This window comes from Acanthisitta chloris, unplaced genomic scaffold (genome assembly GCF_000695815.1).
Source record: "Acanthisitta chloris isolate BGI_N310 unplaced genomic scaffold, ASM69581v1 scaffold8779, whole genome shotgun sequence".
NCBI lineage: Eukaryota > Metazoa > Chordata > Aves > Passeriformes > Acanthisittidae > Acanthisitta > Acanthisitta chloris.
In genome coordinates this window covers 1,365-18,669 of record NW_008690782.1, presented here as the reverse complement: position 1 = coordinate 18,669, position 17,305 = coordinate 1,365, and the positions used below count along the sequence as shown (strand labels likewise).

Sequence of the window (17,305 nt, the reverse complement as noted above, 5' to 3'; positions counted from 1 at the left end):
GAATAGCCTACCTTTCTCTCCCTGCAGAAATTGCATTTTCCCTGCTCTGTACAGGCCTTAAAAGCCTCTTTGGTGGGAACAAACTGGAAGTCAGGCCCCTTCTTCCTCCCTCCCTCCCTCCCATGTCTTCTAAAAGCTTTAAGGCTGCCTCAGGGGCTCCAGGCCAGGGAGTGGAGCATCCAGTGGTTTTCCTTACGCTGCTTCAAAGCTTCACAGTTCCAATCCCTCTGAGTGGTGGCAGTTCTGGGGGCAGAGGATTGCTCCTGACCTGTGCTTTGCTTGCAGAGCTGTGAGGAGAAGTCCATCCGGAACACGAGCATCCGCGTGGCAGACTTTGGCAGTGCCACCTTTGACCACGAGCACCACACCACCATCGTGGCCACCCGGCACTACCGGCCCCCAGAAGTCATCCTGGGTGAGAGCTGCTGCCTTTGGGGACTCTCGGGGGCACAGGGCAAGTTGGCCCAGGATGATGATGTTGGCTAGGGGGAAAAACTATGCTGGGAACGCTGCAGTTCTTGGATAGATAACTTCTAAGTCTGTCTTGGTGTCATCCTTGGGGTTTCACCAAGGAGCTGGTGGAGGTTTGTGGAGAGCACACAGTGAATTTGAGTCTCTTTGCAGAGCTGGGCTGGGCACAGCCATGTGATGTCTGGAGTACTGGCTGCATTCTCTTCGAGTATTACCGTGGCTTCACGCTCTTTCAGGTAAGATTTCTGGCTAAGGATTCTTAAGGTCCAAATGGGCTCAGACATAGGTGAAGGGGAGGAAATGCAGATCAGGCACTAAAAGTCAGAAGCTGAGTGGGAAAATGAGCCCAGGAAAAGTGATGGTTTGAGGGCTGGTGCCTTGTTTGAGTCCATAAATCCCTGAGGATGGGGAGTAGGGAAGTGGAGGGATGCTGCATTTTGGGATAGGAGACAGCCATTGCCTCAGGACCTTGGGTTCAGTCCCCCTGTGGGACTCCACCCTTCCATTTCAGACAGAGGACAGGGTTCATGTCACTTCTGTGAAGAAGGGAAAATCAAGAGAGGAAGAGGTGGGCAGGACCTGCAGCATTCTCAGTGGAGACTTGTCTCTTCCTCCCCTGTCCCTGTATAGGTGACAGACCTTTTGGCATCAGCTCTCTGAGTTAAGCCCCATTGCTCTGTCCCTTTGCAGACCCACGAGAATCGTGAGCATCTTGTCATGATGGAGAAAATCCTTGGGCCACTTCCATCTCACATGGTGCACAAAACTCGGTAAGAAGCTCTTGCTGACCTCAGCCCTCACCTGCTTGGGACTCAGGACACCAATTCTCTGCCCTCACCTGTATAACCACAGAAGCTCTCCTGCCTCACTGACCACCACCTTTCCTTGGCAGGAAGCAGAAGTATTTCCACAATGGCAACCTGGTATGGGATGAGAACACGTCCGATGGGAGATACGTCCAGGAGAACTGCAAGCCCCTGCAGGTAGGTGCTGCTCCCATCCCTGATCAGAGTGGAAATTTCCCTTGGGAACTGGTTTTTATGGAGCCCCAAGCTCTCATCTGTGGTGATACTGGTGTGGCTGAGGCAGGATGGGGATTAGGGAAGTAGAATTTGAGAACCACCTCAAATTCAACAAGGGCAAGTGCAGGTCTTGCACCTGGCTGTGCTGTTACCTTCTGGAGAGCAGATCTGCAGAGAAGGACCTGGGGATCCTGGTGGGCAACAGGCTGTCCATGAGCCAGCAGTGTGCTCTGGGCCCTAGGAGGACCAGATGAGCCAGCAGTGTGCTCTGGGCCCTAAGAGGACCAATGGAATCCTGGGATACATTAGGAAAAGTACTGCCAGCAGGTCAAGGGAAGTGATCCTGCTTCTCTACTCAGCCCTGGTGAGGCCTCACCTGGGATACTGTGTCCAGTTCCAGTTCTGGTCTCCTCAGACCCAGAGGGACATGAAGCTCCTGGACCAGGTTCAGTGGAGGGTTACAAAGATGCTGAAAGGACTAGAGCACCTCAGTTACAAGGAAGCGCTGAGGGAGGGAGTTGGGCCTGTTCAGTATTGAAAAGAGATGACTGAGAGGGACCTCATTAGTGTATATAAGTATATGAACAGGGAGTGACAAGAATATGGATCAGGCTCTGCTCAGTGCTGCAAACAAGAGGCAACGGGCAGAAACTGATGCTCAGAAGTTCCCTCTGCACACGAGGAAGAACTTCCTTCCTTTGCAGTGACCAAGCACTGAACAGATTGCCCAGAGAGGGTGTGGGTTCTCCCTCACTGGAGACATCCCAGAACCATCTGGATGCAATCTTGAGCCGTGTGCTCTGGGATATGACCCTGCCTGCCCCACTGTAGTCCCTTCCAACCTGTGTGGGAGACAACCTGTTCCTCAGGCCCTGGGGCTGAGCTCTCCTGTCCCTTCTCTTGCAGACATACATGCTGCATGACTCCCTGGAGCATGCTCAGCTCTTCGACCTGATGAGGAGGATGTTGGAATTCGACCCTTCCCAGAGGATCACGTTCTCAGAGGCTCTCCTCCATCCCTTTTTTGCTGGGCTCTCCACAGAGGAAAGGATGCTGTGTGGGCGTGGAGCCAGCAGGGACCTGAGCAGATGACGGCCAGGATGGCTCAGGATGGCTCAGCAGCTCAGCCTCACTCCCCTCCCCGAGTCCAGAAGGGCTGGGGCACTGCCACAAGGACCCTGGGGAGGGGAGGGGGGAAGGAAAGTTCCCTTGGAAAGCACAGATTTGTCTATTTATATGTTGTAAAGTTAAAATAAAGTGTTTCTTATTGTTTGATACTTCCCTTGTAGGCAGGTGGAGGATTGTGTTGCTCTCAGCTTTGCCTTTGCTGCAAAGATTGAAAAGTTAACTGAACTCTCCCCCAGGTCTCTCCCCTGGCAGCAGGAAGGTTCTAGAAAGAGAGCAGACAAATAAATAGCTGCAAACACACCAGGCCAACATGAATAGTTGCACTTTATTTCAGGGCATTCCCCCCCGGAGTGGCAGGAATGAGTCGTTACAAACATCAGGTCACAAATGGAATATCAAGCAGTGCCACAGTGCAGTGATCCTCACAGGGCTGTGACCAGAGCAGCACTCATGAGCAGTTCCTATGATGATGGCTCAGGTTGGGGGGAGAAACTAGCTCAAATACAGTTAAAAATAGTGTTTCATTCTTTGAATTAACTCTGGCAATGTGGGGCATGGGGGAGAAGGGTCCCAGACTCCTTGCTGGGTCTCCCAGTGCTCCAGAAAAGCTCACACCTCACCTAAGCTGCATCTCAGGTGTGTGAGGCCAATACTTCCTCAAGGATCTGAGGGGAAATACAGCCAAATACCCAAATCTATGCTCCAGTGAGCACTGAGCTGTGTAACAGCCCAAAGCTGCCTGCTGTACCCTAAACACTGCATTGGTTGGGATTGGGAATCCCTTTTCCTTCCCTGAGGGTCTGTGCCCTCCTCTTGTGCAACACTGGCCACTTTTTTTTTTTGAACCATGGGGAACCACTGCATGGCTGCAATTAACAGAGCCTCAGTGCTTCCCAGAACTCAATCCCTGCAAAAACACCTTTTCCTGCTTCAGTGCCCTCCCAAGCAGGTAACTTAAGCCAGTGGCAGAACAAACCCTGCAATATCCTGACCCTGTTCCTGTTTGGTGTGTACAATCTCCAGTTCAACAGCCAAACCCTAAAAAGGGCAAAAACACCAAACCCTGCAGAAAGCAGAAATTGACCCAGCAAGTCTCTTACTGTCTTGAGCAAAGAGAGTGAAAATAAGGGGACTAAAGCTAACACTGACTACACCAACAACCTTTTAATCCACTGCTGCTCCTAGATAAAGATCCCAGGAAGCAGAAAGAGCTGAAAAACCAAGAAAGGCAGAGGGGAAGCCTCATGTTTGTGTTGTAAATAACTACCACTGCTGGCCCAGCCCAGGCAGAAGCACATCTTGGGAAATGTCATTACAGCATGAGCTGAACCACAAATCACCTGAGGAACAGGTGCTCCAGCTCTGCCCTGGGGGAGAGGAACCACTCCAGGGCAGAGTCCCCTCTGTCACAGCACTGCCAAGTCCCCAAGCCCCTCTGAAAGCAGCTGAGGGGAACCCAAGGCTTCAGACAGTGAGGGGCTGAGCCCCTTGTCCTGCTGAGGTAGATAAAGAATGGTGCAGGGGAGAGACCTTGGGGGCTGTGGGGCCAGCCCAGTGCTCAGCAGCCTCCTGGCTCCTCCCGGGCACTCCACACTTCCAGGATGGATTGATTGCTTCTTTCCACGCAGGGAAGTCTCTTCCCTGATCCTTTGATAGCCTTGGCCTTTGTTCTAAGCAGAGGAAAGGGAAAGATGAGTGGCTGAGTAACTCCTGTGGGGCAGGAGGTTTGCTGAGTGGGACTGGACCCACATGTCCCTGTGCTTTGGCCTCCAAAGAGATTCAGCTCCCCTGGACACAGGCACTGGTTGAAGTCCTGAAGCTCTCCCAGATGCCACAGCAGGGTCTGTGCAAGGTGCAGGCACCTGCAGGAGCCCTGGGGATGAGTAAGGTATGAGAAGAGCAGCAGAGCTTCAATCACTGCCCACACTCACAGCCCAGTTCCTTCCGACAAGCAACTCAGCTTTATGGCACCTCCTGCATCTCCAGTGCTTCCCTGGGTCAGCTACAGAGCCCTCAGAGGACACACAGAGCCAGCACGAGGCATTCCCAAAGTGATTCCCAAAGCCAGCCAGCTGCTGGCTCCTCAGCTCATCCCTGCTCCAGGCACTGCACCAAGGCTCCAGCAGGCCAACAAAATGAACACCCTAAAGGATAACCCAACTCTTCCCAGCACTGCACATTCCCTATGGAAATTCAGCATAGAATCTCCTGCCAAACCCCTCCAGGAGTGCAGCAGCTCTCACCATCCCCTCTCCTGCCAACAAACAGGACCTAAGTCCCTCCTCAGGCTGGTCCCCAGCTCACAAACACAACCACCCCACCCTAAACACAGGCTTCAAGTCCAAAGGGAATGAACAGATCCATGAGCTCCTTCCCAAACCACACCAAATGTAGGAGGAATGCTGGAAACACAGGGGGAACTTCCCCAAACATCACCTGCACCTTACACCATGCAACCAACTCAGAGCAATGCTGCTCTGCTTCCGTGGTTCTCTCCCTGATTCAGACACTCACTGTGCCAGAGAGAAGAAACAAACCCAAAGCCCACAAATATCCCGGAAAAATTCCTCTCCATTAACACATTCCCACAGACCTAGGCTTCATCCACGAAGCAAACAAAGAAAAGCCAACAGTATATAAGCAGTAAGGCCTAGCTGAGGACATCAGTGTTCCCAGAGCATGGGTAAGCTTCTGGCTCCTGCCACAGCTTTCCAAGGGAACACTCTCAATCAGGGGCTGGAAAGGCTGAGAGGGAGAACGAGCTACAACTGCCTTCCAGAACATACAACAGGGGAGGGGGAGTCAAAAGAACATCAGAACCAACCCTCAAAACAAGGGATTTCTACACAATCAAGGGGTGCTGTTCCCACCAGGATGCCCTTGCTGGGAATATCCACCCAGAAGGACCTTTGGAAAGGAAAAGCTCCAAACCCTCCTCAACTTTACCACCTCCTGAGAAGGACCAGGAACACATCTCAGAGCTCCAAACTCCTCTCAGCTGAATCACCACCTGAGAAGGACCAGGAACACATCTCAGAGCTCCAAAACCCCCTCAGTTGTTCCACCTCCTGGTCATGCCTGGGCACCAGCACCACCCCCACCACCAGGGCCAGACACCATTTTCCTGCATGTTCCTTCATCCCATGGCACGAGAGAATGGAAACAGCTTTGCAGGAACATTCACTTCCTCCTCCTCCTCTTTTTTTTTTGTTTCATTTTCTGCTTTTTTTTTTGGTCTTTAAATACACAATGTTTCTCCTGGAAGGCAAAGTCTCCAGAACTTCACATCCTTAAGGCGTCACGAGTCCACCAGCCACAATCCACTGCACAGCTTATTGGACAGAGCTCCTATTCTCTCCCTTCAGTGTTGGGACAAGCTCTAAGTGGAGTGCAGTGGGATGACAAATTTGGAGCCAAAGGGGGAGTGGTAATTTATTCCCACCTCCTGAAAGACCTTCTGGGGGATGCCAATGTCACAGAGGTAGACGCGGCCCGCACGCTCGCCCAGGGGCAGTGGCAGTCCCAGTGCCAGCGACCACTTGGCATCGATGCCCAACTCCATCTCGCTGATGGGGGGATCTATGCTGAGGACAGGGGCCCTGTTCTGGTTGGCCCAGTCCACAACTGCTTTGTACCAAGGCTGATCTCTCAAAAAGGCATTTTCATGACAATCCAGGCAGTTGATCACTAGGTCGACGGGGGTGTCTGGGAGGTCTGAAAGAAACACAAAGAGTGCAGAGGAACAAGCTGAAAGAACCAACCAAGGCCCAGCAGTGCCTCTCCTTGCACTGCCAGCACCTAGAATCAGAGAGTCATCAAGGTTGAAAGAGACCTTTAAGATCATCAAGTCCAACCCTTAACCTGTCACTGCTGTAACTCCTAAACCATATCTTCCAGTGTCAGGTCCAGATGCCTGTTAAACACCTTCAGAGATGGTGACTTCACCATCTCTCCCTGGGCAATATTCCAGTGCCTGAACACCCTAGTAAGGAAAACATTTTTCCTAATATCTCCTCTGTCTCAGTTTATGGCCATAACTTTCTTTGGTTCTGCCTCCAGCACGCCCAGTCCCTCTGCACAGCCTGCCCTTCCCTGCTGTCGGCTTTCTCCAAAAAACCCAACACCACATTCAATAGCTCTTTAGCACTCTGGGAACATCCACAACCTCTCAGGTACTAAATCTCTCAGCAGCCCAGGCAAGCAGTGGTGCTCTTTCCTCCTGCTAAAAAAAATCATTTTCTATTCCACAAGCTGAGAAAAGGCTATTTTCTGGGACCTAAGTACCTCTGCTACGGAAAGGCAGCTCACGTGCTGTACCATCTGCCCCAGTGAGCTCTGTCACTCTCACCTGCTCTGCACCACACCTCCTGCATTTCCTTCACCTGATGGACCACAAAGTCCTTGGTACAAAATCCTGGAATGATCTGGGTTGGAAAGGACCTTAACGCTAATCTTATTCCACCTCCTGCCACAGGCAGGGACACCTTCCACTAGCCCATGTTGCTCTAAGTCCCATCCAACCTGGCCTGGGAAGTGTTCCACCCACAGCTTCTCTGGACAACCTGTTCCAGTCTTTCATAATAACAGGCAAGTAGCTCTGTCAGCACAACACAGCCCTAATTCCCAGGTTTCTTTCTCCCAAGAAGTTGAAATGAACCAGGCTGGGAAAAACCACTGGTGACCTGACAAGTAGCAGCTTGTCCCAGGAGCTCAGCTCATTCTAGGGAATACTGAGATGGGAATTCTGACAGCTGCTGGGACTAGCTCAGCCAAGCTGACTCCTGCTTTGTAGCAGCAGCTGGATACTCGTTCCCTCACAGCTTCGACATGCTGAACAAGGCAGACTTTATCCTAGGAGAACTGCTTCCCTCGGATCCATATTGTAGCTCTTCCGGATTCTCTCCTACCGGAAACATCTGTACCAGCACAACTGCTCCACTGTTGAAGCTGTGAATGGCTGTAAGCAGCCACTCAGGCTTGGCAGTGCCACTAGGTGGTGCCAGGAGAGCAGGAAGGCACCGGGGAGAGGGCAGGAACCCCCGAGAGCGCAGACACCGGGCATGACCTGCAGCACGGAGCGCACTTCTCTCCTCAGCCACTTACCTTTGACACTGGACACCTGCTGGCCTTGTGTCTTGCTGAAAAGGTTCAGCTCGTTGGTGATGGATTCCAGCATCTTGACAAAGTTGGGGAGGAAGAGGATGACGTGGACGTCGTGGTTGGAGAGGTGCCGCCCGCAGCTGATGCCCTGTGCCCCCTTCACGTGGGGCCCACACAATAGTGCCACCGTGGGCCTCTGGTGCACGTTCTTGGGGTTCAGCCTGCAACACAGACAGACAAAAGGCACTGCTAATAAACCTTAAAGATGCCTTTACCTCCTTCCTGCAAGAGAAAAAGCATCAGTCACATGCAAATTGCCAGATGTTTTGCAGGTCTTCCGTTGCCTCTGAAGAAGGAAGCCACATCCTTTCGGAGCACTGACACGAGAGCTGCTCTGCTTGCAGCTTCAGAGAGTCATACAGCGGGTTGGGTTGGAGGAACCTCAAAGTTCATCTCGTTCCACACCCCTGCCATGGGCAGGGACACCTTCCCCTGGCCCAGGTTGCTCCAAGTCCCACCCAACCTGGCCCTGAATACTTCAGGGGTGCAGAGTACCCTTCCAGCATCTGAAGGGGCTCCAGGGAAGCTCCCCTGTAGTGGAAGAAGCTTTACCTGTTGGGCCCCCCAAGGAGGCTCAGGGCCATCTGACTGGCACACACTCCTGTCATCTCCAGCCTGCGTTCCATGGTCAGCCCGTGCTTCTCTGCCACTGACAGCAGCTTCTTGTGGAGCTCATAGGACACACTTGGAACCACGAGCCCAGAGTCTAGGGTTCAAAAAGAGGTCAGGGAGAAATGGGTATAATCAGAGACTGAGAAATAATGGCACTGAAGAGGGTTATTAGCTGTTACCAAGGGGCTGCTTCACCCATCACTCCAGGTTCCTTCCCAGACCACCAAATGAATGCCAAGTAGAGCACCAGCTACTCTGAGTGAACACAACTGCTGGGCTTCAAATGATGTGAAAGTAGAGCACCAGCTACTCTGAGTGAAGCAGAGACAGCTAAACACAACCGCTGGGCTTCAAATGATGTGCTGCCACCAAAATTCAGTAAGCAATTTTAGCAGCTCATGTCTGTGAAGACCTTTATGACTTCTAGATGGAACAGTACGTTCCTTCTCAATGGTCTCCAGTGCTTTAACCCACACAGAAAGTGTTCCTGAGCACTGGGAAAGGCAGAAGAGAAGCTGTGAAAGAGGTTTCCCACCAAAACAGCTTGGATGTGTTATGCTTCCTGATATTGGTCCCCAAAATCCCACATAAAGCCCCAACTCTGGCAGTGTTCAAAGCCAGGTTGGATCAAGCCTTGAGCAACCCGTTTGGGTGGGAGGTGTCCCTGCCCAGGGCAGAGGGTTGGGACCAGATGATCTCTAAGGTCCATTCCAACCCCATAACATATACGATATCACAGCAAAACAAGCCATCCCACACTTCCCAGGTAGGTGGTTCCCTGAGCTGTGCTGCTCCAGACACAAGGGAGGTTTGTCAAGTGCTAAGAACAGTGCCTGAAGTAGGCAGGGATATATCCTTCCTGTGCCAGTGCCTCACCACCCTCACAGGGAGCAATTTCTTCCTAATAGCTCATCTAAACAACATATCCCTCAATATCTTCAGCCACAGCAATCAGCCTCTTTATTCCAACTATCTCCAAACCCTTGGCTCTGTGTTTGAGAATCTGCACCTCTATGGAATCAGACACACAGAATGGGATGGTCACACAGCTGCAGCACAGCTGCCAGCAGAAGCTCTCGGTTCACATCACTCTGAGCTAAACAAGGGACTCCCAGCACCATCCAGCTGTCAGCTCCTACTCCAGGACAGGCACATGAGGTACACACGAGTTATGCACCATGGATCAAAGGCCCAGGACTCAACCCTATGCCTGCTGCAGCTCAGGCATGACACCAAACCTCAGGCCAACGCATAAACTCAACCCCTCCATCAGCTTCTCTCTGCTCCAGCAGTCCTGGCTCATCATCACAGTCCCACCAGCCACTGTACCTCTGAACTGTGGGTGTCAGTGGTCCCCTGGGTGCCCATGGCAGCCCAGCTGGGCTTGGACTACTTGTGCTGGTGGGACAGAGTCGTGGGAACGTGCCATGGCCCAGTGGAAACACTCTGCAGCACTCTGAGCTCAAAGGGAGCAGCCACAGGCCACACATCCGCCCCGAGAGGAAACCCAACCGTCACCCGTGGCTTTGGGCTCCTCTGCAGGCACAAGCATAACCAGAACCAACTGTAAAAGGCAAGAGCCACATGCAAATGAGAAAAGCAGAGTGGGTTTTAATTGTGAGGAGTTGTTTGTACTGCTGCATTTCCCCAGTCATCAACCACTGAGTGAAGTCATGGTGGAAATGGGAAGTGTTAGGACATCTTGAGCTTTTCAGAGTCAAAACAGAGGTGTTCCTGAAAGGGAGCAGCAAAATGCTGTGGAGTAGACTCTGCTGAGGCCCTGCATTGAGAGAAGTATTGCCAGCAGGTCAAGGGAGGTGATCCTGCCCTCATGAGGCACAGCTGGAGTGCTGTGTCCAGTTCTGGGCTCCTCAGGACCAGAGGGACATGGAGCTCCTGGAGCAGGTCCAGGGGAGGGAAACAAAGATGCTGAAGGGACTGAAGCATCTCACTTAGGAGGAAAGGCTGAGGAAGTTGGGCCTGTTCAGCCTTGAGAAGAGATGACTGAGAGGGACATCAATGTACACAAGTATCTGAAGGAAGTGCCAAGAGGATGGATCAGACTCTGCTCAGTGCTGCAAACCAACAAAACAAGAGGTAACAGCAGAAACTGATGCACAGGAAGTTTCACCTAAACATGAGGAAGAACTTCTTTCTTGTGCAGTGACCAAGCACTGAACAGATTGCCCAGAGAGGTCGTGGATTCTCCCTCACTGGAGATATCCCAGACCCATCTGGATGCAACCCTGTGCCATGTACTCTGGGATGGTCCTGCTTGAGCAAGGAGGTGGGACCATATGACCACTGTGATCCCCTCTAACCTGACTCTGTGAGTCCTTCTGGACTTGATTCCTGGACTCACTGGTGAGTTCTTTGCAGACAGAGGCACCAACCGTGTTCCAGCACTGACCTTGCATGCTAACTAGTCACCCCTGCTCCCCAGCTCCCATTCCATGAAGCACACATGCCAACAGGCACGTTATCAGAGCCATCCCAGACTGCTGATAGCAGCCACCCAACACTGGGAGTCACAGCCACTAATGACCCCTAAGCCTGGAGCTCCAGTCACGCACCTGCCCTGCGCTCCCACGCCCTCAACGCTCCAGTCACGCAACCTGGCTCTGCCCCACTCCCACTCGGGGCTCTTCTACTTCAGCCTGTTTTTCAGGCTTGAGGGAAGATTTGGAATGAGTGACCTGAGGTCAGATTCTCTCCAAATCGTTTGAGGGGACACATCAGCTACTAACCCCCAACAGGGAACTCCCAAACCCTATCTTTGCTCCTTTGGAACCATCCACAAATTCCCTGCTTAAAGTCTGATCATAGTATGATCACAGTGTGTAAAGGGGTTGGAATGGACCTTAGAGATCATCTAGTCCGGCCCTGGACAGGGACCCCCCCCCCCAGAGCAGGTTGCTAAAGGCATCATCCAACCTGGCCTTGAACACTGCCAGGGTTGGGGCAGCCACAGCCCCAGGGGGGCAACCTGTGCCAGTGTCTCACCACCCTTACAGGAAAAAACTTCTTCCTAATAGCTAATCTAAATTTCCCTCTCTCAATTTATCCTCATTACTCTTTGTCCTATCACTGCAGTTCCCAACAAAGAGTCCCTCTCCAACTTCTTTGAAGGCTTCCTTGTAGGGGACCTATATGTTGCACCAACTCCTCAAACCAGGAGGCCAAAACAGATGCTCTACACTCTGTATCTCCCCAACTTAGTGTGCATCATCTAGCTCTGTACCCATCCACATCCTTCCCTCAAGCACCAGCTCTAGGACCACTGCCATTCCCAGCAGCCACCCAGTGCCCAGTGGGTTAATCCCAGGGGGTTACTGGGAGGCTGCGGCTGAAGTGGCACTTAGCACGCCAGTTTGTCCTAATTGCTCCCTCTCAGGAGCAGGCTGAGATGCCAAGAGAACTTCCCTTCTGTGCCCTCACGCAAGGCTCAACCAGTCAGACAGGCTTATCAAAAGCAGGCCCAGGGAGTTAAATAAACTCTGGCACAGAGCAAGCACAGAGACGCCGTGTCAAGCCACAAACAATGACACCAGTGCCCCAAACTGAACCCCTGCCAACTTTAATTATGTTTGGGTTGGACAGGGCAGCTTTATTGTTTGTTAATGAAGGCAATAAAATGAAATTAGCTCAGGCCTTTTCATATTAAATAAATGTATTTCACAGCTGCCTGGAAAATCCAACCCACCGAGGCAGAGAGAGACTGAATGGTTTGGTGACACACTGGGGGGTGTGAAGGGCTGAGCTAACTCTCCACAAGTTAAAGAACTGAGTTTTTCTCACAAACAAGCCGTGAGTAATGTTGTACTGATGTCCAAATGCTTCCCAAGCTTGCAGTAGGAGGGAAAATGGAGAGGGTTGATGCTAGAAGAGCTCAGTGTTAAGCTCCATCTTTTCTCTTGGTGATTTCACAGTTCTCCAGTTCTGGTTCTCTGCTAAAATTAAGTCTCTAGTCCTAGTTCACTGCTAAAACAAATACAGGCAAACTGCAGGAATGGATCAGATGGAACTAGCAGGATCCCCTGGAAGCTGCACATAACACCATTAACTCTTTCCTTTAGCAATAAATAATTCCAAAGCCTTATGGTCTAAGACAGTCTGAGACCTCATGGTCTGTAACTACTCCATCAGGCTCCTGCTGTTTGGAGAGCTGGGAATCAGGCTCAGTTATTAGAACCAAAACACAGCTATTGCCCCCTGAACATCACTGATTTGCCCCACAACCTTAAGGGCTACATTTTTCCTTTGGTTAATCATTATTTTTAATTACAAGGAATTCTGTGGGAGTTCTGGCTGCCCTTCCAGTGTCAGCCTCTCCCAGCACCAGTGCACAATTCACTCCAGCTGAGCAAAAAAACTTGTCTGAGGGACAAAGGGACTTTGGCCCATGAGCACTTTGTTTTCTCCTCTGGTTGGCTCAAGTGAACTTCATTTGCACTCTCCTCAAAAGGTCCCAGAAACACTTCACACATTCACTATACACAAGGCACTCAGCCAGGGACTGAAGAGCTAAAAGCTAGAAAGAGTAGAAAAGTCAGTCAAGGACACCAAAAAAAAGCCACACTGTGGGCATCAACCTCACAGAACACACCCAACCTCACTCGGGAGGGCTAATCCTGGCACACAAACTCTGCCTCCTGCATTGATTTACTTCTAAGCTCATGTTTTCTTTCACTAGGTCCTTATTGTGAAGCAAAGAGGTTGTTTGAAGGACAGGCCTGGAGTCTGGTTTGGGGAGTACAGAAATAATGACACTTAGTCCCCCTTTTTGAGCACAGTGTCCTGCTGTCATTTGACAACTTCCAGAGCAGCTGAGTCTGAAATAGCCTGTTTCTTTTCCAGAAGAGACACTGAGATGGAAACAGGATGTTAACAGTGTTAACTATAGGATTAACTAACTGCTTTAGTCAAAGCAGGGAAAGAAAGAAACCCCTCACCCTCACATGAGAGCCATGAGGACAGCGTGGTAAGCTCGAGATTTTCCTACACAGAGTCCCTGAGGATGAACTGGACACTCCACCCTCTTTTTTTTTTCCTGCAGAATGTTGGCTTTGCTAAAAGACCCCATCTCAAAACACTCTGGAGTTCAAACACAGATGGTTTTAGTGCCAACAGAAGGAACAGAGACAGCTCTAAGCCAACACACACTGAAATTCTCTAGCTGGAAAGCTGTGGAAGTAGAAAAAGACAGCTCACACCTCACAGAATGATCAACCTATCCAGGGGTGCAGTTTTGGTGAAACACTTGCACCTTCCAGTAAATAAAGAGACACATCAACAGCACCAGCTCAAAAGAGAAAGACTAATGATGTATCTAGGGGAGGATTCACACATGGAGCCCCAGGGATGGTTCAGGCAAGAGCAAAGATGTGATAAGCTCTATCAGCTTAAGGTTCTCACTTTTTGCTGGAGCAGATTCTCTTCTTCAGTCCCTGGTTACTTCTAAAACACACGGAAGTACCTCCTTGCCAGCCTGGCTGCACAGAATGGGCTCTCAGAAGAGCAGCCCAGTGGGCTGAAGTGTTCCTCAAGCTTTGCTTACATCCTACACACACCAATGCACTACAGTCAGAAATAAGAGCCCAGGCTGGAAGCCCTGCAGGGGAGTCTTTGGGGAACTGACAGCAGCAATTTGGCTTCACCTCTGCACCATCCTGGTTATTTCCTAGCTCCATGGCATAAAAGAGCATGCAGGGATCCAGAAGCTTCTTGTCCCCCAGTGATAAGAGCTGGATATGAACTCCCTGTCAGTCTCCAGCATCAGTGTTTGTGCTGTTGCAGCAGACAGAGAATCACTGTCTCAGTCACAGCTCTATCAACACAATCATCTTTCAGACTGGCTATGGGTAAAAAAAATGACAAAGCACTTCTTTCTCCTATAACTAGGAAGCATTTTTTGCAAGTAGAGCTTCCCTCAGGAATTCAAAAAAAGCTCTGTAGGGAGAATTCCAAAGCAGAATTCCTGCCATATCCAAATCAAGGCTTTTGGAGCTACTGGCACTCATCTAATTGCAGCAGCTGCTCTTTGAGCCACTAAGAGGCAGCTGCTTACAGCTCAGCAGCCTCCTAACTGCTTAACAAAGGAACTGGGCTTGGTTTTTTTCCAAGAGATAGTCCAGCACTACTCCAGGCACATGGAATATCTGTCTGTGCCCTAGAGGGTTGACTCCACTGACTGCCAGAAACAGCAGGCAAGTTCCAGCTGTTTACAAGAGCTTTTACTGGGTAGCCATTAATTAGCATTTCCTAAGCAAGAGTAAACTTCCTCAGTGGACACAAAGGAAGTCACCCTCCGTGGGAAAAATATCCAGAGAGACACAACAGGGATCCTTGGATCATCATTCCTGAGCCTGTGGACGTGCCCAGCTCAGCACAGGCGACAGCGTGACACGCCAGCCTGTCCTCCAAACAAATCCAGAATTCCAGAGGGGACACTAATCAGCCAACAGCAGCTAATGAGGCCAGTGAGACCCTGCAAGGACAGGGGGGAGCTGCTGACCACCCTCCCTGGGCAGCTCTGCCAAGAGCAAAACAAGCCAACAGCAGTGCTCCCCTCAGCACACTGCAAAGGGCTCTAGAAGAAAGGCTGACAGAGTTCAACCAGGATTTCATCTCATCCCTAAATTTACTCACTGCTGCTTATGGCATGGCAGTTTTCCCCTCAGGAATTGTACTGCTAGAATCCCCTATGAGCCATCCTGCTCAGACTGGCAGCCAGCAGGGGCTTAGCTTTTGTTTCAGACTAGACAGCCACAGAGGCCCTGTCTCCTCTCCACCAAGCCAGCTGGAAGAAGAATTGACAAGTAGGAAATCTTCAAAACCCAACAAAATAAATAGCAACTCACAGCCAAAAATGAAGAGGTGCTTGTTCACACAGCACACAGGCAGTGGGTGCAGCTTCTTGCTACAGAGACTGAAAGCTTGTAGAGATTTAAACAGCAAGAGGCTAAAGGAAGCAGAAAAAAAGAGCCTTTAATACTGAACTCTCACTTCTGTCTCAGGAAGGCTTAAAATTGGACAAAAATCAGTTGGGGAAGATCTCACTCTGTGTTTTTTACACTTTTCCTTAAGCATCCTTGGAAACACAACACTCAGCTAGACAGTTCTGCTCCTACTCAATGTTTTCACCTCCCTTGAGAGCAGAATGGGAGGACACAAATGGAAAACTAGGATATTGTTACAAATCCATCAGCTTTCTTCCCTGAGGCATTTCACACCCCAGATGGAGTTTCTGGGCAGGGCAGGAATGACAGCTCAAGGACCTGCTCACACTTCTGCTCAGACCATCAGCTGCTTTGTGCCTCTGCAGAAAGAGCTGAAATTTGATTTTAGCCTGCGGTGGAAAAGAAATGCTCCTGGAATGGTAAATTTCCTTCACTCCTACAATTTGCAAGTGCTAAAAAGACAAGGCAGGACATCCCAAGTAAAGTTACAGGGAATTTGGAGCTAAATGTGGCCTAAAGCACATGTGCTATCCTTGAGAGCTTGTGCATGTATGGAAATACAGATTCCTTATAGTAAAATTCATTCACATCCATCAGCAGCTCCTGGGGAAATCACCATTATATGGTGTTCAGCCAAAAATGAGAGCTCAGACTTTCCCCGGATTTGAGGAGCACTGCTCACTGACCCAACCCCAATACCTTCTCCTCCAGCCAAGGGCTGACTTGGTGGCAGTAACAGAAGCACAGGAAATCTGCCCTTTACCATGAAAATACAAGCCCTGAGGCCACTCCTCCATCCCTCTGCAGAGCCAGCAATTGAGGCCATGAGGTTCACCACTACTGAAATCAAAGCAAGGATCAAACATCACCACTTCCCATTCTTGTTGTCAAACCACCAAGGACCTAACACCTCCTCTTCACTCTCCATTCTTCTTTGCCACCCCTCAGATCTGTTCCCTCCTATAAAAAAACACCTTGCTGCCCTAGCTGAATATTTATCTCAAAAATACCCCAAATAAAGGCTCTGTGCAGCTACACAAACCCAACGTTACATGACCAAATACCACATGAAGCTGCCAGACACCTCTTAGACAAAAAAACACCCCCCCCACATGCCCCACAAAAGCATCAGTTTGGCTCCTTTTCAGCCAGGGACATGGCATACCCGTGCAGAATTCCTTGTTGGCATTCTGGGGTACCACAATCCTTCTGTAGACGATGGGCTCTGACTCCAGGATGTTCTCGTCGTGCCGGTACCGAGCTGGTTTCTCGTTGGGTGTCCCCCTGGAACGAGTGCCACTCCTCCTCTCGTAGGTTTCAATCTCTTCAAACACAGCTGCCTTGTCGAAGAGAGCCAAGTTGCCCTCGAAGTCAAAGTCTGTGTCAGGGATCTCATCGATGTCGTCCCCAAAGCACTCATCGTCTTTGTTCTTCATCTGGCCATTCTTCAGGCCACTCTTCTTGGGGGTCACTTGGTTGGGGTGACGGCTGCTGGATGACCCTGTGCAGAAGGAAAAGCAAGTTGAAAGAGGGTCGTAAGTGGGAAAAAGCCATTTGCTCAGCAGTTTCTGTCAGAGGGGAGCTCATGCTTGCAGTCTGCCCACTCAAGGGACATTTGCTTCCCCAAGAAGCTGTCACTCTCATCCTTGGCATTACCTGTGCTCAGCTAAGCCAACAGAAAAAGAGCATCAGGAAAGAGACTTTCAGGGACTCTCCACCAGCAAGGTTAGAAAAACAAGCTCAAGTACAGTAGCAAAAGAAGTGTTTGTCCCCATTTTACTCAATCCTTGACGGTGTCATATTGGTAAGATAACAAAACAAGCTCAAGTACAGTAGCAAAAGAAGTGTTTGTCCCCATTTTACTCAATCCTTGATGGTGTCATATTGGTAAGATAACAGGCTACCTATGATCTAGGAGTTCTCCTCCTAGACCACACATCTTCCTGCAGGAGT

General features: G+C 50.5%; 2 protein-coding genes across 2 annotated transcripts in view; one reads left to right on the top strand and one right to left on the bottom strand.

Annotated features, from left to right (window-relative positions):
- Positions 1-2,585, top strand: part of CLK3 (CDC-like kinase 3) — a 5,303-nt gene extending 2,718 nt beyond the window's left edge. The window contains exons 5-9 of the mRNA XM_009081952.1: positions 288-415; positions 625-707; positions 1,162-1,241; positions 1,364-1,454; positions 2,400-2,585. Coding sequence (XP_009080200.1) covers positions 288-415; positions 625-707; positions 1,162-1,241; positions 1,364-1,454; positions 2,400-2,585 — 568 coding nt within the window. The remainder of the gene's footprint in view (positions 1-287; positions 416-624; positions 708-1,161; positions 1,242-1,363; positions 1,455-2,399) is intronic.
- Positions 2,586-5,869: 3,284 nt separating this feature from the next.
- EDC3 (enhancer of mRNA decapping 3) lies at positions 5,870-16,853 on the bottom strand (the record flags this gene model as incomplete). The annotated part of the gene is made up of 4 exons (XM_009081953.1): positions 5,870-6,335; positions 7,725-7,942; positions 8,334-8,487; positions 16,518-16,853. Coding segments are annotated over 4 exons (1,043 nt in total), but the record flags the coding sequence as incomplete, so codon positions are not given.
- Between the last annotated feature and the right edge of the window lie 452 nt (positions 16,854-17,305).